Source organism: Myotis lucifugus, unplaced genomic scaffold, assembly GCF_000147115.1.
Source record: "Myotis lucifugus unplaced genomic scaffold, Myoluc2.0 scaffold_0, whole genome shotgun sequence".
In the NCBI taxonomy this organism is placed as follows: domain Eukaryota; kingdom Metazoa; phylum Chordata; class Mammalia; order Chiroptera; family Vespertilionidae; genus Myotis; species Myotis lucifugus.
Genome location: NW_005871048.1, coordinates 43,272,566 through 43,299,079, shown reverse-complemented (window position 1 = coordinate 43,299,079; position 26,514 = coordinate 43,272,566). Strand labels below are relative to the sequence as shown.

The 26,514-nt window shown below is 45.0% G+C and overlaps 1 protein-coding gene across 1 annotated transcript; it reads right to left on the bottom strand.

Moving 5' to 3' along the window:
- Positions 1–386: 386 nt before the first annotated feature.
- On the bottom strand, positions 387–14,575 carry CD180 (CD180 molecule). Its single transcript, XM_006081563.3, has 3 exons — positions 14,486–14,575; positions 4,158–4,324; positions 387–2,112 (listed from the first exon to the last, which is right to left on the bottom strand). Exons 1-3 carry the CDS (start codon positions 14,573–14,575, stop codon positions 387–389), a joined length of 1,983 nt encoding a protein of 660 aa, XP_006081625.1.
- Positions 14,576–26,514: the final 11,939 nt, after the last annotated feature.

The window sequence follows — 26,514 nt, the reverse complement described above, 5'->3', positions numbered from 1 at the left end:
AGCTGGGGTCCTCAGAGCTGCCAGGTTGTGGGCGTTGGTGGTCTCCCTTTAGGGTCAAGGTGGGAGGTGCTTCGAAGGGTGTCCAGGAGTGGGAGGGAGGTGCCCTCCTCGTGGGTGACTGCCTGGGCCGTGCCCTGCCACAGGTCCTCCCTCTACTTCCACCCACTTCCATGTGAGGAGATGGCTGGGTGTTTCTCACAGCTGCATCTGTCCCTCATTTACTTTCCAGGGAGTGTCACTAGTCCCGGGACTCAGAAAAACACAGAAAATCCCTGCCCAGCGTCAGGGACCAATCTGTAAAGTCTGGTCCCTAACAGACAACAGTCTCTCTATTTGGGGCAATTTGGCCAAACACATTTATTTGCCATCTCTAGAAACCTTCAGCACTAAATGTGCTGGTATTTCCACCTAAGGAGGAATTTAACTGCAAAAATGAACAGGATGGTGAACAAGAATAAAAATACCACGAGAAAAAAAATGCCCACGGCCGTAATCCCACAGGACAGTTCCACCTCAGACAGCTTGACTCCCCTTAAAGATGGCGGGTTCTCACACACTGTCTCCTCCACGTCCTCGAGTTTGTGCAGGTTTTCTCTGAACCAGGTTATGAAGCGAACATTTGAGCAAGTGCAGTCCAGAGGATTGTGACTTAAATTAATGGTGCTCTGCTGGGACAAGATGGGGAGGAGACGGGGTGGGATGAAGCGAATGCTGTTGGTGGCCAGGTTGAGGTAGAGCCCCTTCAGGTGGCCAAGAGCATCGATGCTGTTTTCCGTCAGGCTGTTGTGGCTTAAGTCTAGGTGAGTCGCATTCCCAAGGCTGTGGAAGGCCTGCTGGTCTATAGAGAGGAGCTCACAGGAGGATAAAATCAGCACCTCCAAGCCGGCTACTGTCTGAAGAAGGTTGGTCTTGGAGAGGCTCCCATCTTGAAATCTATTTCCCTGTAAATTCAGTTGCCGGAGACCCCCCAGGCCTTCCAGAAGGTGCTGATTGCTGGCGTCGAGGAGGCAGTGGGAGAGATTCAGAACCTGCAGGAGAGGAAGGTTTTGGAAAGGACTCTGTGACGCCATAACAGTCAGGTGAGTAAATGCCAAATCCAGGACTTCCAGCTCAGGACTCTCTTGGAACGCCTGACGCCGGAGACCCATGGACACAGCGTAGCTCAGGTTTAGGTACTGCAAGTGGCGCAGGCCTTTGAGTGGCAGGTTGCAGCAGTCAGAAGCCTTTATGCCATTGTGGCTTAAATCAAGTCTCCGGAGATTTGCTAGTTTTTCCAAACACCCGGCACCGAGGTCAAGTACCCCCAGGTTGCCTTTGATAGAGAGGTCTGTGAGGGCCGGGAAACTGGCAGCATTGATTTGACACAATTGCTCAAAATGATTTACATTGAGAACTAATTTCCTGAGCGAGTTCATACCCTGAATCCCAGAGGGTAACTCTCTCAAGTGAGTTGCCGTCAGGTCCAATTCCCGGAGGGGCGTGAGGCACCGAAAAGTGGTAGCTGACAAGTCAGAGAAACGGTACTGGCGCAGGCTCATGCTCTCGACAGACATCTCACAGAGCCCCTCGAGCATGGCTGGAGTCAGGTCCTGGCTCTCAGTGTCCTCGTATGTCCCCAGCCAGAGAGACCGAGTAGTAGAGTTCTGTAGCCCTTTCAATATGACAGACACGTCAAGCGTCCCTCCAAATCGCAAACTTTGGAAGACTTTTGCCTGGAAAGCCCCAGGCTCCATGCCTCTGATGTCATTGCTATCGAGGTTGAGGCTGAGGTTGGTGGCCCCCAGAGTGTTCAGGTCTTCGCGAGAGAGGAAGTGGAGAGCATTATTCTGAAAATCCAGAACCTTCAGATTCTGTGTTGGGAAGTTTCCTGGGAACTTCATGGAGGAAATATGGTTGCTTCCAAGATACAAACTTTCCAAGTTTTCCAGATTGTGCACTGGGATGAACTCGAGATTGGATATTCCCGTTTGGATTAAGAAAAGGTGCTTCAGCGCCCTGGGCCCGAGGAGGGATGTTTCGGCCATAAATATCAGGGGATTTCCAGTCAGCACAAGGGTGTCCAATTGGTGATGGCTTTGAAAGGTGTCTTCATGTATCCAATTGATCTGGCACCTTGAAAAGGTAATGGTATATAACAATAACTAATTAGAAAAAAGCAGAAGACATTCTGTCACCGTGAGCTACATTAAAAAAGTCATGGTTTGTGTATAGTAAAAACAGTGTACATTGTCATTCAAAGTAAAACATGAAAAACATTCTTCAGTAGCTACAGGTGGCCTCTTGAATTAATGACTAGCCTCAATTCTAAACACACTAATTTAGATTCCCCCCCCCCTAAATATCTTGCCCCTTTAGGTTAAACTGTAAGAAGTTTGTGTTTGGAACCTAGAGAACAATTAGTAGTTTGCTTGTTGAAAAAAAAATCAAACTATTATTTACTATTTTAAGTAATAGAAAATGTTACATATAAAGCATAATATATATGATATATATGTATGTGTGTGTGCGCGCGTGTGTTATATAGAATGCATAGTAATGATATTTACATAGGAATCTGTGTCATCCTGGTTAAGTTACAACTTTTTGCAACCTCTGTTTTTTTAATCTATAAAGTATAGAAATAATGATTACTTTGTAGAATGGTGGTGAGTGCATTTATAGAAATATGCAACACTAGAGCTGAAAAGACACCCCTACTGGTACTGAACCTAATGATGTTGGACAGTACATACACATATACAACACACCTACCCTCAAGGTCAAGGGGAATTCCTTAGAAATGAATTGTGGAAAGGAAGCCTGAATCCATAGCAGCAAGTGAGCCCTAGAGCTAGCTTTGCCACATCTGCCAATATCTCTAAGTCCCTAGTAGCCTAGAGCCTGGCTTTTAATGAGCCACATGTGTCAGTGGCAGAAGACAAAGCTTGGGGATAGGCTAGGAGGTCCTCTCAAAAACCTGCTCATTACCATGACCCTCAAAAGGGATCCTTCAGTGGCTGACCTTAAAAAAGAAAGCTCACAGAGGGAGACCTCGGGATATGTGTCTTGGCCTTGGCTCTGAATGGAATAAGGACAACAATAACAAGGAAAGACTCCTCTGAGATTCCCTAACCATAAGCTTCTACTCAGGAGGATTGTGGCATGGTTTATGCCACCTCTGTAGACCTCCCCAAAGAAACCCAAGTGGAAAATTGGGTTTGAAAGTTTGAAGTTGTTCCAGGATGGCAGTAACTGGCAGAAGGAAATAGAAAACTTTTCCAGATCGGTGTACTTAAATTTTAATAAGGAAAACTTTCAACTTTACATAAAAGGAAAGAGAAAAATACAATAAACCTTCACACATCTATCACACAGATTCAGTAATTCTCAAGATTTTGCCATATATGCTCTCTGCTTCATCTAGTCCCAACTCTATCTCCTGAATTGTTTTAAAGCAAATCTTAGCTATCCCATACATATTTGAGTAGGCATCTGCAAAAAAAATTGAGGCTTATTTTCTATAGCCATAATGCCATTGTCACATATAGCAATATTAATAATTCATTGGTATTCTCTAATTCCAGGAAAGCATTTTAAACAAAGATTTATACATATTTCCAAAAGATAAATGAGCTCAAAATAAAAATTCAATAAACACATAAGGGAAACACATTAGCCAAAGTCAGCAAAAAATAATAATAATTTAAAAACTATGGAATTAGGTTAAAAAGCTGATATAAGAATTATCATGTATTTGATAATATATAAAGAATATAGAAAATGCATTATATAGTATCAGAACATATGATAAATATATTTATATCAAACAAGTTTCACATATTTAAAGAAAATAGTAAAAATCAACAGTCTGATGAAGGAAAAAATACTAAAACTGATCTGCTATATTTGTAAAATTTGTTTTCAGTTTTATTATCATTATTCCTTAGAACTTAAGCAGCATGACTGAGCCCGTCTAGTTTGACAATTTCCTTTCTACTCCATTGATTGTTTTTTTTTTAATTACATTGCACCTGCATAAAACTATTTCATGGGAGAGGTACACACACAGGATAAGCTGATGGTCCCTGTGCCCCCAAAGGTCCTGGATGCACTTGGAATGCAAGTTGTGCTTTTCCCTAAGTAAAACATCAGTGCATGCAGGGAACTCAGATACATACCTGGTTAAATCCAAAAAGATCAGATTTGTGAGTCTGCAGAAAGTTGTGTTTTGAATTGCAGGCAAGAAGTTAAAACTGAATTCCAAAAATTCTGTTGTGTTTGGTAGAGTGTCAGGAATCTCTCTGAGACCTAAATTTTCACAGTTATATATTTTGTTGGCTTCTTTCTGATGAGATAAACAATGTAAATTAATATCAGACTTCATAATTTGATTGCAAATTTATGTATGTGGTATTTTTTTGAGCATCAATCCCCCTTCTAGGAGTCTTTACCAAGTATATATGACTTATGCATAAAATGATTCATTTAAGCATTTTTTTATATTAGAAGATTGACAATACCCAGCTTATCCATCACTATAGGATTAATTGAACAAAACATGGTACAGTCACAAAAGGGAACCTTCAGCAGCTGAAAATGAAATGACTGAGATTTCCACACACTGATAGGGCGTGATATCCAGGTATATTGTGTGGTGAAAAAAGCAACGTGTCAAATGTACATATGTAGTATAGATGGCAAATGGGATGTAGTATGTAATGTATTGTATACTATCTTTTCTGTAAAATAGGTATGTGTGTATTTTATTATATTTGCAGAAAGAAACCATGGGGGAAAAACTCAAAACTGGTTGTCTTGAAGGGGAGAGATGAACCAGGTAGAGGAGCAAGAATGGAAGCAAGACTTCTTTGAATATACTTTGTTTCATAGGTTTCATTTTGGATGCCTGGAAATGTTTTAAATCACTCTAGATTAGCATCAGCAAAATTAGACAACCAGACATCCACACTTTCTGATGTGATGTAAGGACACAGTACCACCTATGAGGTATTCTTGCCCACTTCTCCCCCAATTAAAGCTTAAATCCAACCATGACTTTAGGCTTAACTTCCATAAGTGAGGTGGGGGATTTAAGTTCAACAGCACCACAAGGTAGCAGTTACCCAAATCCAGGACATTCTGTAGAACAACTGACTTTGCTTTATGGGATGTGAATGCTGTGGGCAGAAGTGGAGAGAGGAGGGCATGGGAGGAGACAGAAAACTGTTCTTGTAAAAAAAGAGACATAAATAAAAGCTACTTAAGAGACATAACCAACAAATAATAGAGTAGCCCTTGTTTAGATTCTGGTCCAAATAATGCACTTAGGAAAAGACTTTTATAGAGTATCGAGGAACTTTGAATGTAGACAGGATATTAGAACTACTAAAGAATTATAAACGTTGTTAATGATAAGAGAAACGTTCTTAATTTTTTGAGATGCATTTTGAAATACTTAGGGATAAAATGATATAATGTTTGAGATTTGCTTTCAAATACTCTGTCAAAAAGGGAGGAGAGGAATAGGTAGATGATATTAGCAGCTAAAATGTTGATGGTTGTTGAATGTTGAGTGATACATACATAGAGATCCCTTGCAAGTAACTAGTTATGTATATGTGGTTAGAAATTTTCTAGCCCTAGCCACTTTGGCTCAGTGGATAGATCATCGGCCGGAGGGTCCCTGGTTCAATTCTGGTCAAGGGCACATACCTTGGTTGCAGGCTCCTCCCCGTCCAGGACCCTGATCAGGGCTCATGCAGGAGGCAACCAATCCATGTGTTTCTCTCACATCAATGTTTCTCTCTGTCTTTCCCTCTCTCTTCCACTCTCTCTAAAAATCAATGGAAAATATCCTCAGGTGAGGTTTAAAAAAAAAAGAAATTTTCTAAATATAACATGTAAACGAGCTAGCAATGTGGCACAGACTATGTGGCACAGACTTTAGGTCATGGGGTTGTGCAGCCTTGGAGTGTGAATTTATTTTGGATCTCAGGAGCCACAGACTGCTGTTTTGGGGGGTACAGCCCTGCACATAAGTCCAGAGCACTGCCTGATCCTGCGTCCCAAGTGAGTCAAGTATTCAGAAATCTGCCAGTAACTGCTTGTTAGGTTCCCCAACTCAAGTTATAAATCTTGGACCAACTGGGTAAAAATGGGAAGGGGTTGATTAGACGTCTATAGAATTACAGGGTCATGGTTTTTTTGGATGATGCCTTAGGATAAAGCATAGTGGGCAGGTATAAAGACCTGATGGTGTCTATTATGAAATAATCTCCAAGGACAATGCACTTGGGGGCCATCTTTCATATCCTCTATGGCACCATGTGGTTTCACCCAACCTTTCAGACCCTGCCTTTCCCCCGACCATGCCGTGGTCTCACTAGAGGCCCCTCTGAGACCGCTCTGGTCTGGGGAAGACCTGCCCATCAAACTGGAGACCAGCAGCTTTCCTCACTCTGAGTTGCGCACAGCCCTGCGTAGCTGGAAGCAGAAGAGTCCCCACATTCTCTTTGCTCTGAAGCGTGATGTTTTAGAGATGCCGCCACTTTAATTGCTTTTTGCTTTCTCGCTCCAGCCTCTGCTTGCGGTGCACGTTTTGTAGTTGCAGTGAGCATGGTCACCTACTAGAAACCACCGTGTCTTCCATATTGTGACAATATTATGAAGGTCACAGATGAACATGCTATATTCGTATATCTTTGTAATTCATTTTTTGTTTCATAGGCCCAAAGCCCCCCAGGCACTGCCACAAATCCCCCTAATGTCCTTGAAAAGCATACTTTGCATTGATAACTTACATTTAGCTGACTAGTTATGCATATGGGGAAAAGCACATGTTGCTAGACCCCTCTTTGGTACCCATGAACATGGATGACCCAGAGAGGAGATGGATATGCAGCTTTTGCCCCAATAGCTATTAAGATTCGATTAGCTTTGGGGGGACATTTTTCTTTCCTGGTCTCCATACACATACACGTGGAGAAAGGGGCCTTTCCTCAATTCATGCTGCTCTATTCTGGCCCCACAGCCAAAGGCTCCGCTCTGGCAATTCCCTCCTCCTGATTATAAACGTGCCTGCGACACCTAAACTGCTCCTCTTTGGAGCTTTACTAAGCACTTTATTGCATTAAAGCAATTGGAGAAGTTGAGGATTGAGTCAGAGCTCTACGAGCCAGTGGCCTGAGGGAGCTGCTAGCAAAAGGAGAGGCGCGTGGAGGAAGGAGCTCAGTTTGAACCCAGTGAGCGTCCAGGGACCAGTGAATCTCACACTGTGGAGTATTGGGAAGCCACCAAGAGCCCGGGCCATAACATTCCTCTCTAGTTAGGGAGACACGGCCTTTGATTCCTGGGACAAAGAGGCAAGAACTGTAGCTTATAAGAGAATTTAAAAAGCAAACACATTTCAAGAATGCACTGACCTCTCTCTTTGGCTTTCATGTTCACTCTCCTGTACAGTCAGAATTACCATTTCAGATATTACAGGTGGTGGTACCCAAACTCCTCCTGCTCTGGAATCATTTAAGTAGCATTAAATTGCTTTCAGTTTATTGTATTTTTAAGGCACGAAGTACACACACACACACACACACACACACACACACACTCATTCTTCTTTCTTTTTTTAAATCCTCACAGAGGATATGTTTTTATTGATTTGAGAGAGAGAGGAAGGAAGAGAAAGAGTGAGAAACATCAATATGAGAGAGGAACATCGATCAGTTGCCTCCTGTGCATGCCCTGACTGGGGATGGGACCTGCAACCTAGGTATGAGCCCTGGCGGGGATTTGAGCCCGAAACCTTTTGGTGCATGGGATGATGCTCCAACCAACTGAGCCACTTGGCCAGGGCTCATTCTTTTTGTTTTTGAGAGTAAATCGCAGATGCCATGACCCTTTTCCCCTAAATCTTTTAAGGAAAAGGATATTCTCATACAACCACAGTGCCATTACCAAAAATTCAGAATACTTAACATTCATATATAGTATTATCCAACACAGTTTATAATATTCAAATTATTTTCCAATAATCCTAATAGTGTCTATTATAGTAATTTTTGCTTTTCCAATCCAGGATCACACATGGCATTTATTTTTCTTGTCTCTTTAGTCTCCTTTAATCTGAGACTAGTCCTCAGCCTTTCGTTAGCTCTCATGGCATTGATTTTTTTAAAAAACGAATACAGGCTCATAGTTTACAGGATGTCCCACATTTAGGGTTTTTTTTTGTTTTGTTTTACCTGTCCTCATAATTTGATTCAGGTTATACATTTTGGGCAGCAACACTACATCAGGGAAGTTATGTATTTCTGGCTGTCAGGATTCATATCAAAACTTTTTTTTTTAATCCTCACCTGAGGATATTTTTTCCATTGCTCTTCAGAGAGAGTGGAAAGGAGAGATAGAGAGGGAAAGCAAGAGGGAGAGAGGGAATGAGGGAGAGAGAGAGAGAGAGAGAGAGAGAGAGAGAGAGAGAGAGAGAGAGAGATGCATGAAACATCTATGTGAGAGAGACACATTGACCGGTTGCCTCCCGCACAGGCCTGGACTGGGGGTGGGGAGTGAATCCACAACCCTTCCATGTGCAGGCTGATGCTCTAACCATTGAATAACACCAGCCAGGGCTCATATTAAAACTTTTTGAGAGCGCATTCTGAAAGCATAGCAGAGGATTTCAGGACAGCAGAATGATAATGCAACAGAGAAGTAAAGGACAGAGTGCGGAGAAGAAATAGTGTGGCCACTGTCATTTTGCTCAGGGCCAGGCTGGCTACCTGGGCCATGTGTTCAGTTGCTTTTCCAGACAGATACCCACCACCACTCCGGAGACATGACCACTTCCTCTAAACCCAGCCTAATTCTCCAGATCTCCATATGAGGTCAGCTTCCAAAGTTGCTTTCTCACCCTTCTGCTTTGGTTGGTTCCACCTCAGATTGCACCCTTCTGGATGTGAATGCAGTTAGCAGGCCCGTGCAAGGCTACATGGTATTGAGGACAGCTGCCCCTGGCACCCCCATTCCACATCATGGGCATTTACTCAGGACCACTGTGCACTGGGACCTGCACCAACCACTTTGTCTCTAGCTTCATGTCAGAGCCGTGCCTTGTACACAGACCAGGGCTCCCAAGTGTTGTATCCGTGCTGGCAATCCCTTTTCCCTGCAGGCATTCATTTGCATTTTTTCAATCAGGATCTTATTTTGCTTCTTTCTGCTGTATCTCTAACTCCCTGCCGGTCCCATTGTATTTTCTCTTCTCACAAGTGTTGAAATCATTTTCTAATTTAGATCCTTTGCGTTTCACTCTAGTGCCAATTCCCACCTTTACGGATGGCTCATCTGTGTACTTGGCACACACAGCAGCTAGGCCTCCCCCCCCCCGCCGCCCCATGCACAAGAAGTCTGGGAGGCTGAACCCCAGCCCGCCCCCATTAACCACTCCTTTTTCCAGAGATAGTGATTTAGCTGAGCCAAATCCTAGAGTAACAATTACTGTCTGCAAATAAAACATTCCCAAGAGGGCACCATCCTAAAACGTTGTTGTCAATCTGAGTCCTCTGAGCAAAGGGCATTCCCATTGTGTGCAGTTCATTTTCTCTTTGTCTGCAGTCAGACTGCCTGGGTTCAAGTCCAAGCTGTGTTCTCTGAGCCTCCTTTCCCTCCAACTGTAAATGGAGGACAATAACCCTCTTTGCAGGCCATCTCTGAGGATTAATTGAATAATGTATATCTGGCACTCCCAAGAGGAGTTAGTATTTCACTGGATCATCACAGCATCATGCCATTGTGTAGAGCTATTAGGAAGCTTTTGTATCCATGAACTTGGAGTTCTCCTAAAAAGAAGCTCTACTAAGCACACACCACTCCTTCTCATACCTAGGATTGAAGGACTGCCTCCTACCATGGTTCTGAATGCACAGAATAGCTGAGATGAGCCCATTTGTAATGCGGAGGTATGCCTACACTCCCAAGTCATTAGTCAAGAGCACACCTAAAATGTCACCAGAATCCAAGTCACAGAACACTGAATTCCAGCTACGCTTCACATATTTGTCAGCCTCCAAAGACTTGGTCATGGGTCTAATTTTGTTATGTTACACACACACACACACACACACACACACACACACACACTCTCACACAGAAAGAACATATAGTATTTAGAAATGGAAGATTCTACATGGAGTGTTGATAGGTGTTCACTGGATTATTTCTAGAACTTGTCTAAATTTGAAATGTTTTCAAACAAAAAAATTTATTAAAACATTCACTTTGACTCCTCCCTCACTTCATATGCAAAAAATAATTTCAGAGGGATCTTAGATCTAAATGTGAAACCTAGAAATAGAAGTAAATACAAAACAATAAAACTCCTAGAAAAAAATCATAGGATAATATCTTCATGGCCTTGAGTAGGCAAAAATTTCTTAAACAGGACAGAAAGGCACTGAAAGAACAGCACCAATAATAAATCCAACTACGTTAAAATTAAGGATTTCTGTTCATCACTAGGAACCTGAAACCTGTATAGTTTTATTAACCAATGTCACCACAATATATTCAGTTAAAAAAAAAAGAACTCTTGAAAAAGGAGAGTTTGATGAGCTTCCAAATCCCAGAGTAACAATTATTCTCTGCAAACAAGACAAAACATTCCCAAGAGGGCACAGTCCCCCCAGGTGGATAAATACATTCATGCAGCAGGAGGGTGGTGTACCTCAGTTCCATGGGGACAGAAGATCCTGCTGTCCAGACCCTTCTGGACCCAGCTCTATATACCTCTTTATCGGTATCATTTATAATCCTATACAATAAAGAGCTAATATGCAAATGGTCATCACACCCTTGTGCTCTTGCGCCTAGGCCGGGGGACCTGGGGCCCAGCCCAGGGACCTGAGGCTATGCCCCCTGCCCTGGCGCTGGGACCAGGGGACCTGAGGCCGCACCCCCCCCACCAAGCGCTGGGCCGGGGGGCCTGAGGCTCACGAGGGTGGGGCTGGCTGGGTCTGGGTCTCACACAATTTTGAGGCACATGCAGGTGGGCGGGGACTTGACTCTGGGTCCCTTGGCATGCCCCAGACTCTGACAGGAGGGAGATTTTCATATACATTTTACTAATTTTCTTTCATCTCTGACACTTCTATTATAGAGAACGGGCAAATAGCAATATTAAAATAGTTCCTCTAATCAATTCCCTTTTAATGTGCACAAATTTTGTGCACCAGGCCACTAGTATATTTTATAATAAGCTGATAAACACAAAAAGAGAGAGATCACTAGGAAAGTGGAAAGGCAAGCCACAGAGTGGGAGAAGATATTTGCAATCTGATTAAGGACTTCTAGCCACAGTACATAAAGAACTCTTGCAACTCAATAAAAAAAAAATAGACACTCAAATGAATATGGGCAAAAGACTTGAAAAGGTACTTCACACATATAAGGATATGCAAATGACCAACAAAAGCATGAAAATGGAATCAATTTAATTATTTGTCAGGAAAATAAAAATTAAATTCCAGTGAAATACCACTATCTATCCAACAGAATGGGGTTTTAAAACAAACATTTGCAAATATTAGTGAGGCTGTGGAAAAAACAGAACTCATAGACATTGCTGATGAATACAAATGTGTATCAACAATTTGGAAACTGTTTGGCAATATCTGCTAAAGTTAAACATGTGTATACCCTATGAAGAAATGCATCCACTCCCTGAAATATACCTAATAAAGATTTGCATATTTGCTTACTAAAGACATAGATAAGAATTCCAAAGCAGCAGCATTCGTAATAGCCAAAGTAATTGAGAACAATTAAAACTCCATTAAAAGTCAATCTGTGGTGATGGAAGTTAAAGAACTGGACATCCCTGGGGGCTAGTGACTGGGAGGAGGTGGGAAGGGGCTCTGAGGTGCTGAGGAAGTTTTGTTTCTTCCTCTGTGTGCTGGTCACACCGATGTATGTACTTAGTGAAAACTCACTGAACTGTACACTTAGGACTGGTGAACTTTTCCACATATATGTTTTACTTCAATAGAAAGTTTACTAAACTCAAAACAAAACCTTGTTTTTTAAATAGAGCTTGATGAGCTAATGGTGGTCACATGAACATATGTACACGGCATGGTTAGTTATGCTCACGCTGGAGGGGAAGAATTAAAGAGGAAAGGAAAGCAAGGCGGGGGGAGAGGCTAATCGGGGTCATTTGCACTCGAAGAAGGACCAAACCCTAAGTCAAAGTTTCCTCTCCCACCATTCCAGCTTTATCCCATATGCCTGCAGCCTAGAAGTGCCTCACCTTCTCCAGGCCTGATCCTACGCTGCAGCAAGCTCTCCTTTTGCTGCTGCAACAATTCTCACCCATCTTTGTATCTCCCAACAACCTCCCCAGTACTCACACAGAGTGAGGGCTCAATACACAGCCTTTGAACCCTGCAGCCAACAACTCATACATGATAAGGAGGTCCAGGAAAATGTAGATCCAATGTTAATTGTATAGGTAGGTCCCAGGGCATTTAAAACCCAAGTTATTTCAAAGGGAGGGCTGTATAGAGATCATTGTATTGGAAGGTTTCAATAGAAACTTGGCCAAAAAGGAAAGCTCGCTGCAGCACAGGGCCAGGCCTGGAGATCCTGGGACCCTCAGCATCACTCTTGCCACCTGACTATCTCAGAGGGCCCCGGAGCAGGCAGCAAAGGGACCAGGGTGCTCGCCTTGCCTCTTTCCCTTCCTTCTGCCAGGAAGGGGTCATTCGCAGAAAGGAACTAGCAGCCTGATGTCCTCACCAGGAAGCTAGACTGGTCTAGTGTTTCCAAGGGCTTCCCAAATCTCCCGGGACTCCCTGTGGGCTTCAGAAGGGCTGGTGAGGCTTTGCAGGAACGTGGGGATTTACGAGTTGAATGGGCAGGCTTAAGAGTGGTGGTTAAACAAATCTGCTCCCCCATGAGCTGGAATGTAATGGTGATACTATCCTATGTGAGGATGTTGTCAGAGGTGGATGGCCTACCTCCCTGATCACCGAGGAGGTGGTGTCCCCACTCCTATCCTCTTATCATGCTACCTACATGTCTGTGTGAACCTGACCTTCCAACCGGAATGAGGAGGAGGCAGCTGGCAAGGCTTCTGGGGCTGATAAAAACTTCTTACTCCCTTCTGCTACAGGATGAATTGTGCACCTCCCTCCCCCAAGCAAATTTGTATGTTGAATCCCAACAAGGTCGCTCAGAATGTGACTTTATTTGGATATAGAATCTTGAAATAGGTAATTAAATTAAGATGAGATCACTAGTGTGGGCCCTAATCCAATGTGACCGCTGTTTTTAGAAGAATGAATGTGGAGACAGGCATGTACAGAGGGAAGACTAGGTGAAGACACAGGTAGAAGACAGCCATCAACAAGCCAAGGAGAGAGATCTTGGAAGAAATCAATCCTGCCAACACCTTGATCTTGGATTATTAGCTTTCAGAACTGTGAGAAAATTAGATTCTTTTGTTTAAGCCTCCCAGTGTATGGTACTTACATGCTACGGCAGCCAGAACAGTCATCCACCTTCCCAGCCTTCATTTCCCCTTCACTGTGCCTCCTCTCAGTCTTAGTGCATCCTGATTCGATCCTAATACCAGACTATCAGGGTTGTTCCTTTCTGTTCCAGTCCTGACTGGATTCTTCCTCTTGCCTGGCAGGTATGTACCCTGTTCTCCCTTATCATTCTCCTGCCCATGGCTCCAAGCCACCTTTCTGCTTCTCCTACCTCCACTTCTGCTTCTAGCCCCAGCCCTTGTCCAACAGGCCATGTGGTGCTGTGCACTTGCTGGGGTCAGAGGCAGTGAGGCAGCCTGAAACATTTTTAGAAGATGGCAGGAGATTGAGGCCTTTCTTGCTCTCTCTCACCACCTCCTCCAAGAATTTCCCACAGGTTGATAAATACTGTGATGGTCCAAAACAGAAGGTGCGATTTGGCTCTGTTCTCTGATGCCACTCTGGTGGGTTAGGAAAGCAGATGGAGGGCAGTCCAACTCGGGGAGAATGCCAGACTCATCCAGAGTGATCCTCATATGCTCTGAAACCTGGCACGGATTATCCCTACTAATCCCCACCCGAGAGCCAGGAAACTGAAGGACTGTTTGGAGTAGTGGCCGTGTGCTGGGATGTTGGACAAATAGCTCCTCCATGCTGGGAGCAGGTTCATAGTCTGCTCTTTGCACTGGGTCCCTGTCAATATTTTATGTCCCAATTAGGGTTATTTTGGGGGCATTGTTTGCAGAGGAGGAAGACTCTCACCTCTTCCTGCTAAGGATCTGTGAGATCATCCCCTGGCTGAGCTCTTGGCTCCTTCTTCACAATAAAAATAATAATAATAATAACAAATAAAAAAAAATCTACACCCCTCATTGCCCTTACAAAACAGTGGATATTGGGATGCCAAGGCTCAGATGGGACTACAGGCTGAATCTCAGAATTTCCAGGCCATTTAATCTGGATAAAGACAGAAAGTTTGGACTCACCTCTGTGCACGTCTGATCCGAGGAGGCGGTGGCTTTACAGCTGGCAGAAAACAGCACGGCCACCAGGAGGCAGCTGACAGGGGGCGCCATTATGGGACCGGTGCCACCGCAGCTGAGAAATCAGTCAGGCTGTGATGGCCTAGGTAAGCAGCAGCCAGAGAGGTGCTCAGAAGGGTGATCTCCGAACAAGAAATGCTCTGACTGCTCAGCATTTGGTGGCTCTGTGCTGCAAAAAGGGAAGTCCCTTTACATGCCACCCACCCTTGCCAAAAATAGCTGAGGACCCAGCCCCACTGTGGCCCAGTGTGCTTCCTGGCAAACGCGAACCACTCATGCAGCCCTCTCGAGCTGGTCACGCTGATTCTCAGTGGGGTGGTTTCTATGGACTTTAGGCTGCCTTCAAGGGTTTGGCTAACTCCAGTGTCCCTTTTCCCCAGAGAGGCTGTGGACACAGGCTGCTGTCCTCACGAAAGAGGCCACTGGGTTGGTTGTCCTAGGTGAGTGGCTGGGAGAGGTGCTGCAGCATGCTGGATGAGTAAGGCACTCTGCAGGCCTGATGGAAGGACTGAGCTCAGGGGTGGTGCTGCTGGAGCTGGGACCTGGAGCAAGAGGGACAGATCATCCTGGAAAGCGAGTGTAGTGCTGTTTGACCACCTTGCCAATACCCACCTCTGGTGCGAACAGAGGAGGACAAACCCATCCCTGACCTGGTGACTCAGGCCTGCTGTCACAGCGGCAGTGGAGTCCCCTCATGTTCCCTCCCAACCTGACCCAGCAGAGGACACTGCTGTGTGCCCAGCGGGCTGGCTAAGAGAGAGCAGAGCTGAGGATGTCAGCCTTGGCTCTGTTTCACCTTAGAAATAGCTTTGAAGCAGGATTGCAAAACCCCCTATTATGGTGCAAGATGTGGTAATGATTAAAGAAACTGAAAGTTCAAGCATTTCTCACTGGACTGGATTTAGCTACTTCAAACCTTGTCTTTTCTCCAATCTTCTGGCCTATCCTATCTAATAAACAGGGACTATGCAAATTGACCGTCACACCATCACAAAGATGGTGGCACCCATAGCCACAAGATGGCAGTGCCCAGTCCCCTCAGCCCCGCTGGAGTCCCCCAGTTCTTTCAGTCCAGCCGGGGGGTGGGGGGGCAGCATGCACATGGTGAAGCCGGACCCGCCCTCAGTCCCTCAGCCACCCAGGGCCGTCCCGAGGCTCAGGCAAGCCTTGGATGTTGGCTGCCCAGCCACCTAGGGTCAGCCCAAGGCACAAGCAAGCCTCAGATGGTGGCTACCCAGCCACCCAGGGCCACCCGAGGCTCAGGTAACCAGGGCCGGCAGAGGCTTGTGCTGTTGGCAGTGGTGGCAGCAGAGGTGTGATGGGGGCGTCGCCATCCCCTGATCGCCGGGTTGCCTGGTTGCCTCCTGCCCCTGAGGGCTCCCGGGGACAGGCCAGGCTGAGGGACCCCCCTCCAGTGCATGAATTTTCATGCACAGGGCCTCTAGTAGGAGATATTTAGCATTACTGTTCTCCCATTATATTTCTGAGAGCCCAATTTTAGCATCAGAGTCACAGTGACTTGAGATGCTACTACTAATACTACCAGTACTGTGTTACTACCACTAGTACAATAATTATGGTAACTGCCATTTATTGAGCACTTACTATGTGTTAGTCACTGGGCTGGGGTATTGTTTTGTCCCCTTGTGTGTCTCCTTATCACATATTCTATCAAAGAGGCGTTTTTATGTATCCTATTTTATAGATGCAGAAACGTGCTTAGAGAAATGAAATGACATCTCCAAGCCCAACTAGACACGATGGATTAGGGCTTAGATCCAGTCTCACTGCAGAGAATGTGCTTTTACTCTCCAGAGTTTAAGAAAGCAAAAGGTGCTTTTGGCAGAACACAGTCTGAGCAAACCCAGACTGATGACAAACAGCCTTTCTTTAGGGAAGGCATGCATCGTGGTGTAATGGGAGGAGTCTGGACCAGAAGGAGGCCCAGAGCCAGCGCTTATCAACTGGGAGAACTTGGGCAAGTCATTTACTGTTCTATTTCCCACCTGAAAAATAGAACAGGAATTCCAACTCCTGTTCAGCTGACATCACAGGGTAATTATGAGACTCAAAAGAGAGTTTACATGACAATGCTTTCTTAACCTTAAAGTCCTACATAAATAAGAAGAATGTGAGGAAAAGACTCTTCTGAGTAACCACTTCCAATGTCATGTAAATATCACTCTCAGGAAATTGTCTCCTGCCCCAGAGACATTGAAGAGGTGTATTACTTTCCTTCTTAGAGAAAGGTTTGATAGCTCAGTTAAGGTTTTGTCATTTTCTGAGGCCACTGTATTTGCATATGATTTGCATGCGTTTGCATAATGAATTCAAAAGACTCACTGCAAGTCTATAAGAGTAAAAGAAAAATAAATGAATACGAGTAACCTTCTGCCACAGCATCCAAATCAAATATTCAGGGCATAATACCCTGAAATAGGAAATAGATTAAAATTTAAACTATTGCAAACAGATAGGAAGATAGGTTTTAGAGTTCGGAGGCAAGAATGAAACCTTATTTGGTCCCACGTTGTAAAGAATCACATACTCTTAAAGGTCACCCCATCCTAATGATTTTCATGCCTGAATTATCTCCTCCATACTCCTCACTCCACGCCTTTAAGTGGCCAAAAACACACACACTACATTACCTTCCAGTCTTTTCTGAAGTGCCTCAGGTGACAGAAAGCTTACTCTTCCCCCAACAAATTGTTTTGGCAAATCTTGAATGTTTAAATAGTTTTATCTTATTCTGAACTGCTAGTCTTTCTAACTTCTCCAGGAGCTTTCCTGTTTCCTCAGACCAACAGAACAAGGTCAAGCCATTTTCTACTCGCTAGTCCTCCATGTATTTGAAACTAGTTACTATGTCCCTGAATCATCCCCTTTCTGGGTTAAAAAGCTCTAGTTTCTTCACATGTGTTGTGAGTTCATGCATTATGGTCCCTAGCAGTCTGTTTATCTGAATATTTTCTAAATCTCTCATGAAAAGCTGACTTGAATTCTGGTCCTGGCTTTGCCATTAACCAGTCATGTGTGCTTGGGAAGGTTTCTCTGGTATTCCTTTGCTTATCTATAAAATTAGAGGCCCGGTGCATGAAATTTGTGCACTTTGGGGGTGCCCTCAGCCCGGCCTGCACCCTCTCGCAGTCCGGGAGCCCTTAGGAGATGTCCAACTGATGGCTTAGGCCTGGGAAGCAGGCCCAAGCCGGCAGCCAGACATCCTTAGTGCTGCCGCAGAGGCGGTAGAGGCTCCCACCACTGCCGCTGCGCTCGCCAGCTGTGAGCCTGGCTTCTGACTGCATGGCACTCCCCCTGTGGGAGCACACTGACCACCAGGGGGCAGCTCGTGTGCTGAGCATCTGCCCCCTGGTGGTCAGTGTGCACCATAGCAACTGGTCGTTCTGCCGTTCGGTCGATTTGCATATTAGTCTTTTATTATATAGGATGATGACATTGGACTAGCTCCATGGTCGGCAAACTGCGGCTCACGAGCCACATGCAGCTCTTTGGCCCCTTGAGTGTGGCTCTTCCACAAAATACACATGCGGGTGTGCACATACAGTGCGATTGAAACTTTGTGGCCCATGCACAGAAATCGGTTTTCGGCCTGGGCAAGTCTATTTTGAAGAAGTACTGTTGATATTTGGCTCTGTTGACTAATGAGTTTGGAGACCACTTGACTAGCTTACCTAAAGGCACCTCTTCATTGAAAAACCCATTACTCTAGTTCAGAACAATGATTTCCATTTTACTGATGTAACAGTCATTGACTTGAGCCAGTAAAATGGAGTTACATTAGCTTTTTGCTGACAATTGCTCTTTCTTTCCTACTCTGGATGGTCTTACCTCTTCTTGGCAAGCAAAAATAGAGAGGTTTGGCTGGAGCAAAGGGCATCATGATTGTTAACAATCCTGATTTAGTCACAGTGCCTTTAAGGGATGGCACTGCCCACACCCATTCTAAAAACAGTTATTGCAGAGATAAGTAGAGGGAAAGAGAAAGTGAGGCAAGGCACCAGAATCTCACTTATTTCTACTGACCAGTAACCATGCCAGTGGAGGAAAAAAGATTTGAGGACCCAAGACATTTTCATAAAATTTAAGACTCATATATTACATTAGAGGCCCAATGCATTAATTTGTGCATGGGTGGGGTCCCTCGGGATGGCCTACAGGGATTGGGCCCCAGCTCGCGCCCCCAGCCTCGCAGCCCTGCAACCCTCCCCCCCCCGATACCCTGCCTTGGCCTGGTGCCACCCCCTCACCTGCTCCACCATTCCACCTGCAGGGCAATCTATCGGGGCCGGGCTCCTGCATGGCTCCCTCAGTGCCTGGGAGCCTGTGGTTGCCCCACCCCCCACTGCTGCCACTGGTCACCATCTGCGGGGTGATCAGTGAGGTGATTGGGACCCTGCTCACACCTGCCTTGACCTGGCACTGCCCGCTCACCTGCTCCACCATCCCGCCATGGTCCCACTCTCGTCGGGGCCCATCGGGGCCAGCAGTGCCTCCACTGCCGCCCACTGCTAGAGCCATGTTGTCGACGCCCACCATGTTCCACACCACCCCCTGGTGGTCAGTGCACGTCATAGCGAGCGGTCAAACTCCTGGCCAAACAACTGCCCGAGGGGACAATTTGCATATTAGGCTTTTATTACATAGGATACTTATACACATTCCACACCATTCTTTTTTGTTGCTGTTCTGCCTTTTAATCCACCAGGTTTCCATGCAGCTCATCCCTTGGGGCAGCTGCCACCCATGAGTGACTCCCTACAACTGCCCCCTTTCGGGTCTGGGAGGCCTGTGCACTCACTTCCCTGTGTTTCTGGGTCATTGTGATCTGGGAGGGAGGTGGGGACCTGGGAGAGCTTGTTTGTTCTTCCAGCCATTTCTTCACAATAACCTATGTCCTTTATTTCAAGGGTGAGCAAAACAAAATATGCTATTAGGATCTAATGTTAGCAAAGAACTAGGTGTTTAATGTTCATTACAGCTGATGAGCACCTGTTGGCGTTAAGCTGTTCTATCTTTTTCCCCTTCTGTACGTGTGGTTTTTGTTCTGCTTTTTGGTCATGCTTGCTTCCCCCTCCACCCCAGTTGGGTTACATCTACTTGCATCTACATGTCTACTTTAACTTGAATGTTCTAATGCACTTTATTGCTAATTTTACTCCTGATTATTACTTCTCCACATTTGTTTGTTGATTTTACCCAATTATTGTGACACAAGATTCAGAGCCATAAAGGCCGAAAGCAAAGCCCTCCCAAGGTGGTCCTGCCCCCTCTCTGAGGGGTTCCCCCGCTGTGCTGCCTCCTGGGTACCTGGGGACAGAGCCCTCAGGCCTCCCACACTGCTACACTGCTGCCTCTGGGGTTGGTGGTTCTTGTGAAGTTACCAGGCTGGACGAGCAAGCGATGCTGTGCCCCATTCCCACTGGGGAGGGGACCTGGCTTTTCTCACATCCTGCGTGAGTCCAGGCTCAGTTTTATGGATGGCTTCACATCGTCACTCTTGATCCTGCCGCTCCAACACTGGCTACTTCTCTGCCCTGTTGTTGATGGCACCACCATCAACAAAGCAGGTGCAATGTCTTCATATGACATAGCCAGCTCCCTCCACCACAAAAGTCACTGTCACATCTCAGAGCCCAAGCCTTCTGGGCTGCTGTCTGCATTTCCTGCCCCAGGATTCATCTCTTCCCCCGATGACTGAACTGCCTGATTTTTCCCAAATCTAGGTTTCACTATTATCTGTGGTCATCTGGGTTACATATATATATATATATATATATATATATATATATATATATATATATATATATGTGAGTATATAAGTATATATATTAGTATGAGTAAAGAACTCTTGCAACTCAATAAAAAGAAATAGACACTCAAAAGAATATGAGTGTCCCACACTCAGGCTCCTGTTGCCCCCACCCCTCTCTTAGTATATAGATATTAGTATATATATTAGTATATAGATATTAGTATATATATATATTAGGATATATATATATATATATATATATATATATATATATATATATATATATATATATATATATATATATATATCCTAGAGGCCCGGTGCGTGAAATTAGTGCACAGGTAGAGTCCCCTAGGCCTGGCTGGTGGTCAGGGCCAATCAAGGCCTGCTGGCTGCCTGCTGGGGCCTTCTTGAGTCTGCACAGCCCCCTGGTGGTCAGCGCACATCATGGCAAGTGATCGAACTCCCCGGTCTCCCGGTCTCCTGGTCGAACTCACGAGGGGACACTTTGCATATTAACCATATATATATGTATGTGTATATATATATATATATACACATACATATATATATGGTTCTTGAAATAAATGTAATTTGTTAGAATATTTGTCAAGCTTTAATTTCTACATATTTGTCAAGCTTTAATTTCTACTTAACCATTAGATCAGTGCCATTTACTAACTTCTCTTTCAAATGTTGTATTTCTATGTTAAAGGCACCCCTGGGGTTTTTTCTCCCAAGCTTTAAATGAATGTGATGTTAACAGGCAGTGGGATGTGGGAACTAGAGAACAGGGCTGGGGATTGAGATTCCCAAATAAACTCTCAACTCGGAAATAAAGTCATCCTAACAGCAATACATTAACATCAGAAATTTTAAAGCTAAAAATAAGATTCAAAATAATCTAATCCAACTCTGCCATTATTTTATTTCTTAAAGAATGTAAAAGAACAACCATCTAACATTCCCTAGAGTTGAGATCGCTCATATTATTATCAAGCCGTTTACTTTTAGGCCCTCTGGGACCTTTTTCACATCCTGTTTCCTGCCCGGCTTTTTTCAGTGAGCACTGCATAGAGTAAATCTTGCAGCTCTTTGCAGTGAAGCGGGGAGGGAAGGATTTTCTGAACTAGCCAAGCGTAGGCGGCACCTTCTGTAAATGGCAACGTGACATCCTGTCCTCACCCAGGTGAACCCCAGACGCCCCGTGGAAGGACAGGACAGATCGGTGGGTTGGATGGTGGTGGTGTGAGGGGAGCCTATCCATTCCTCTGCTCCATGCGGGGCATTGACTTCCTGTGTGAGTGGGATTAGCAGCACACAGTCGAGCAACAGCCTCTACTGGTGTCCAACTTCAGACACAGCTTCTACCGATGTTAGACAAGTCGTTAGCCTCTCAGCATCTTAACTTCCATAAATGAGATGTACTGTCTGCCCTGAGCCCTTGTGGAACAAGGGTAACCCACAAAGAACTATGGAGGAAGATTCATTATTTCTAATTTAAAGCGTGTGCCAGTGGCCAGGCTGGTCCCTTGTCCTCGGTCAGGTTTGTATTTTTTTAAAATATTTTTTTATTTACTTCAGGGAGGAAGGGAGAGGGAGAGAGAGATAGAAACATCAATGATGAGAAAGAATCATTGATCAGCTGACTCCTGCACACCCCACACTGGGGATTGAGCCCGAAACCTGGGCATGTGCCCTGACCGGGAATCAAACCATGAGCTCCTGGTTCATGAGTCAACGCTCAACCACTGAGCAACACTGGCCAGGCAGGTTTGTAATTTTAATGAGCAGCTCCTCGGAAGACAAAGTAAAGCTCAGGACAAAAATAAGCGGACTCCTAAGGAACAGTGGCAGGGAACCCTCACCAAGTGCCATGCACCCATGTGAGCACCTGACATGCATTATCTCGTATAACCCTCAGAACAGCTTGTTGAGGTAGGTCCTATTCTTACCCCAAATCTAGAGGTGAATAAACTGAGCTCAGAGTGGTTCAGGAACAAGCACAAGGTCACATTTCACAAAGTGGAAGGTGTAGGACGCCTAGCTGGATTTTCTGATCCCAGAGTCTTACCCCCACCACACTGCCTCTCCAGAAACTCCCTGGCTTGTAGTGGGAAGAATCGCAGAGCCCTCCATGTAGGGCAGGCTTTGCATGGCGAGAGTGCCCCGGGCACGCAGGTTTCCAGTTTGCTATCCTCTGCAGGGATCCTTCCTGGCACTTATTTGACAACCACATTTTCATAGGATGAAGAGATGTCAGCCTTAGAAATGTAGTCAGCTGGACCGAAAGCAATCAAGATGCCATCTGGACAAACTCTGACTTCCTGCCCAGAAGATAAAGACATCTGGACTTAGGAAATGCCAAGGACATGCTGTCTTGGTCCCTGGGCCTGTGGGCTGCTCCTCGCTTCACTCAGACACATTTTCTTAATTGTGCAGCATCGACTGCTCGGAGTGACTGCGGGGGCCGCTGAGTGCCTATTCGGCTGGCCACTAAGTGCTTCCCTGCTCATGACCAGTGACCACTGTGAGCCGCAGGGACTCTCCAGTGCTAAGGAGATGGACTGACTGCAAAGGCCACTGGAAATGGTCCTCTTTAATGACGGAGCAGGAGGTGGCCGTCCCAGGCCCAATTTATTGCTGTAATTAGGACACATCATGACTGCTGATCGTTAAGTAGGGATGAGAGGAAATATTTGTACATGCAAAGAAGCTAATTAAGGTGGCTCACCAGGTTTGCATAGCCTATCCGTGTTTACTGCTGCTCCTTCCTCCTGTGTGGGAGGCTCTCCAGCCACGTGAACTCTTGAGCCCTCAGCCTGTGTGTGGGCGCCCTGGCCGGAGAACCAAAGAGCTTGGAGAAGAGCTGAGGGACTAGAAGTTTAGGGTTAAAAGACCCTGCACAGAGGGCTTTTATTGTGGCCACATCTGAATGTGTTTTCTGCACCCAGTCCTAGAGAAGGCTTGACTATCACACACCAACTTCTATTTTAAAGCAGATCTCGGGTCCCTCCAACAAATGGCCAAAGCCACTGAATTTGGCAGGGTTGGAACCAAACTCTTTTCCCCTTGACCCCCCCGCCCCAGAAAGAGGCACTATCTGCCCCAAGTAGACTCCTGAAATCCCAATCCCCATAAATGGCACTAATGAAACCTGATCCAAATACTCCTCTCAGCTCCTGCATAGTTGGAATAGACGGAAGGTGTTTGGTTTGGGGAAAGATTTGCTAGTCTGGGGCAATTTACATTTGAGAATCTTTTTATTTCAAAATCATGAAAAATATTGCATGTACAAGTGTTTTCCAAGTTACTATTATTTCTGACTTAAAAACCAAACCAAACCAATCTCAATAGTGGGACTTTATCCATTTAGGCAGAGCTGGACGGAGAGTGGCCAGACCTTGCCATCCCTCTGGCTCTGTGCTTAGGAAAAGGCCTCTTGATTCTTCTCCTTTGCCTCTCTCATAGTTCGCACTTCTTTTCTTGCCTGTCTTCCGTTTCACTTCCTTTTCTGAAAATCTTTTTCCTGTAAGGCCTGTTGTGTTAGCATGTGGTTCTTGCTTCAGTTGTGTCTCTAATTTCCTTCCATTGGATTTGTATAATCTTTTTTATTTTTGAACCTCACTTTTAGACATGGCTTTTCATCATCTCATCAACCCATTTGTCCTTTACTCATCTGAACATTTTTCTGTGGGAACATCATGTTTCTTGGTCTCGGGAAGGCCCAGGGAGGGCCCATTTGTTTTCTCTTCTTAGAACTTTTGTTTTATAGGCTCCCAGTCTTCTGAGGTTGCCCAGATGGATGATCAGGCCAGCAGCCGAAGTTGGAGAGGAAAGACGCCTCAGATCTCAGCTCAGAGTCTCCTCCACCTCCAGGCCTGGAACACAGTGGTCCTCCGAGCCTGACCCACGGGATGTGCCTGGTTGGAGGTAAGTCAGGGAATGGTGAGCCCGAGACCCCTGGGACACAGCCCTGACATTGACCAACACAATAGGCAGTTCACCTCTAAGATGGTAGAAATCTAATTCTTGGCATTTTTGTTTGTAAATGAGATGCAAGTATATGGAATATGTAGGGAAAAAAATAGGAGGCAAATAACAATATGTCTTGGGGTCCTCAAAAAGGAGAGAAAATTCATTTGTATTGCTGAATAAACATCTACTGTAATAAAGCTAGCCATAAGTAGACGTTAAGGTAAGAGCAAAAGTCTTAACACAGAAGTTCCCACAGTGGTCACGTATGGGAAAACTGTATGATTGTAGCTTCAACTCTAGCATAGTCTTCCTCTTTGAAACATAATTTGTTCCTGTTGTAGTCTGCTATTAACAAACAAACAAAAAAAGAAGAAGAAAAAAGAGGAAATTCTAAGACTTCATTGTCTAAATACAGTTTAATTTGCTTTAAACAAATGTACATAGAAATTGAAATTTGTAGAACTGATAAAATACAATGCTCTATTTTATCAAAGGACTCTTTATTGATGACTACATAGCATTGTAGGATTCCTTGAAACTGTAACCAAATCTACTGCAGTTTTTGATGACACGATTTTTCAAAATTTACACGTGTAATCTGCTGCGCTAAGTGAGGATGACTTGTAGCTTTGAAATGTGCACATCAATATTCAAGAGCCAATAAGAAACCAAACAGATGACAAAAAGTGTTTGCTTCGTGGGAGTCAGTAGTGTCAAAAGCAGACTTTGAGCTGGCTGTCCCAGTGTCCTGGCTGTGGCTTTCTGCGGCAAAGGACCTCCCTCCCCCCGCAACAACCTGGATGGGGCAATGCAGCTTTATAGTGTCTAGAGAGGTGGCCTGTGTGTCCAAATGGGGTGCTACTCTGGGAATGACTGAACTACTACCACTATTGAGACTTGCGGCAGGTTATGGCACACGCTAACTCTGGGCTTCAGGCTGTTTTTCTGCAGGAAATAGAGTGGGCAGCTGGACACCATGGCAGGAGATGGCCCACCCCCATCTAGGAAAACAGCCCGACCACAGGTCACAGTTCCAGAGCAGATGCACCTTTTGTTGAGGTGTTACTTTTTTCTTTATAGTTTAATTGCAAAATTGGGATTGGGAGTCTTTTAACAAAATGACTTAGAATGACAACCATTTACCATTTTCATAAGAAAGTTGGGAAAAAATAGTTACCATTTTTTTCTCTTGAGAAAATAATCATAATACCTCGCACACAGTGCTTACTATGGCCAGGTACTGTTCTAAGTACTTTTTACAAATACTAACTCACTTAATCTTTATGAGTAGTCATTTCTGGGTAAAGAAACAGAAATAAGCTAAACACTTTGCTCAAGGTCCTTCAGCTGTGTGGCTGAGACAGGCTGAGCCTGAGAGTCAGGCACCAGAGATAAAACAGAGGTGACAGGGAAGAAGGGAAAAGGCCAGCACAATGACTAGTTTGGCCAATGCTTTGAAGAAACCTTTGAACCCTGTTCTCCATCCCCACCCCTCTCTGAATCTGACCCCAGGACAGGGTCTGAACTGGGGCCAGCACCTGAGAGAGAGAGAGAGAGGTCTGGCTTGAGAAGCAAGGCATCGGTTGCATATGGAGAAGGCTCTGGGTGAAATGCCAGAGACCTGCCAAGCCACACTATCTTCCTAGGGCTTGGATCCACTTTCCCGTTAGGCTAGTAATGAAAAATGCCCGTTTGGTCAGGGTCTCATGGTCAAGAACAGAACAATGTTTGGAGAATGCCAGCCCACTGCTCTGTGGCCTCCAGGCCAGCCTCATTCCCTAGTTTTGTTTTGTTTTTTTTTGGTCCCACACGCAGTCTCCTGTTATCTCATTAAAAGTCCCATTGCCTAGACTAGCTGTTCTCTGTGCTGGTCATGGTGACACAGGAAATGGCAGGGAAGCCAGGAAGTTTGTGTTTGGGACACTTAAATGGTACCAGTTTAGTTCCTAATAATATCCAGCTACTGGCAGTTATTTTGCAAATGTTAGCCCTGCCACCTAGTGACCACTTTCTGAATGTCACATGCAGATGACCATGTGGAAAATTCTGGGTTGACTTCAGTGTTGCCTGTTGCTGGCAGCTCTGAGACTTTCCCTGCTCAGCTGCTGTGATGTCACTGCCTTTTCAGCATTAGCCAGGCCCATAGAATTATAGCTGAGCTGTTTTTTCCCCACAATAGTAAGGTGCTCGGAGTCCAATGAACATGTCTCAAGAACATCCT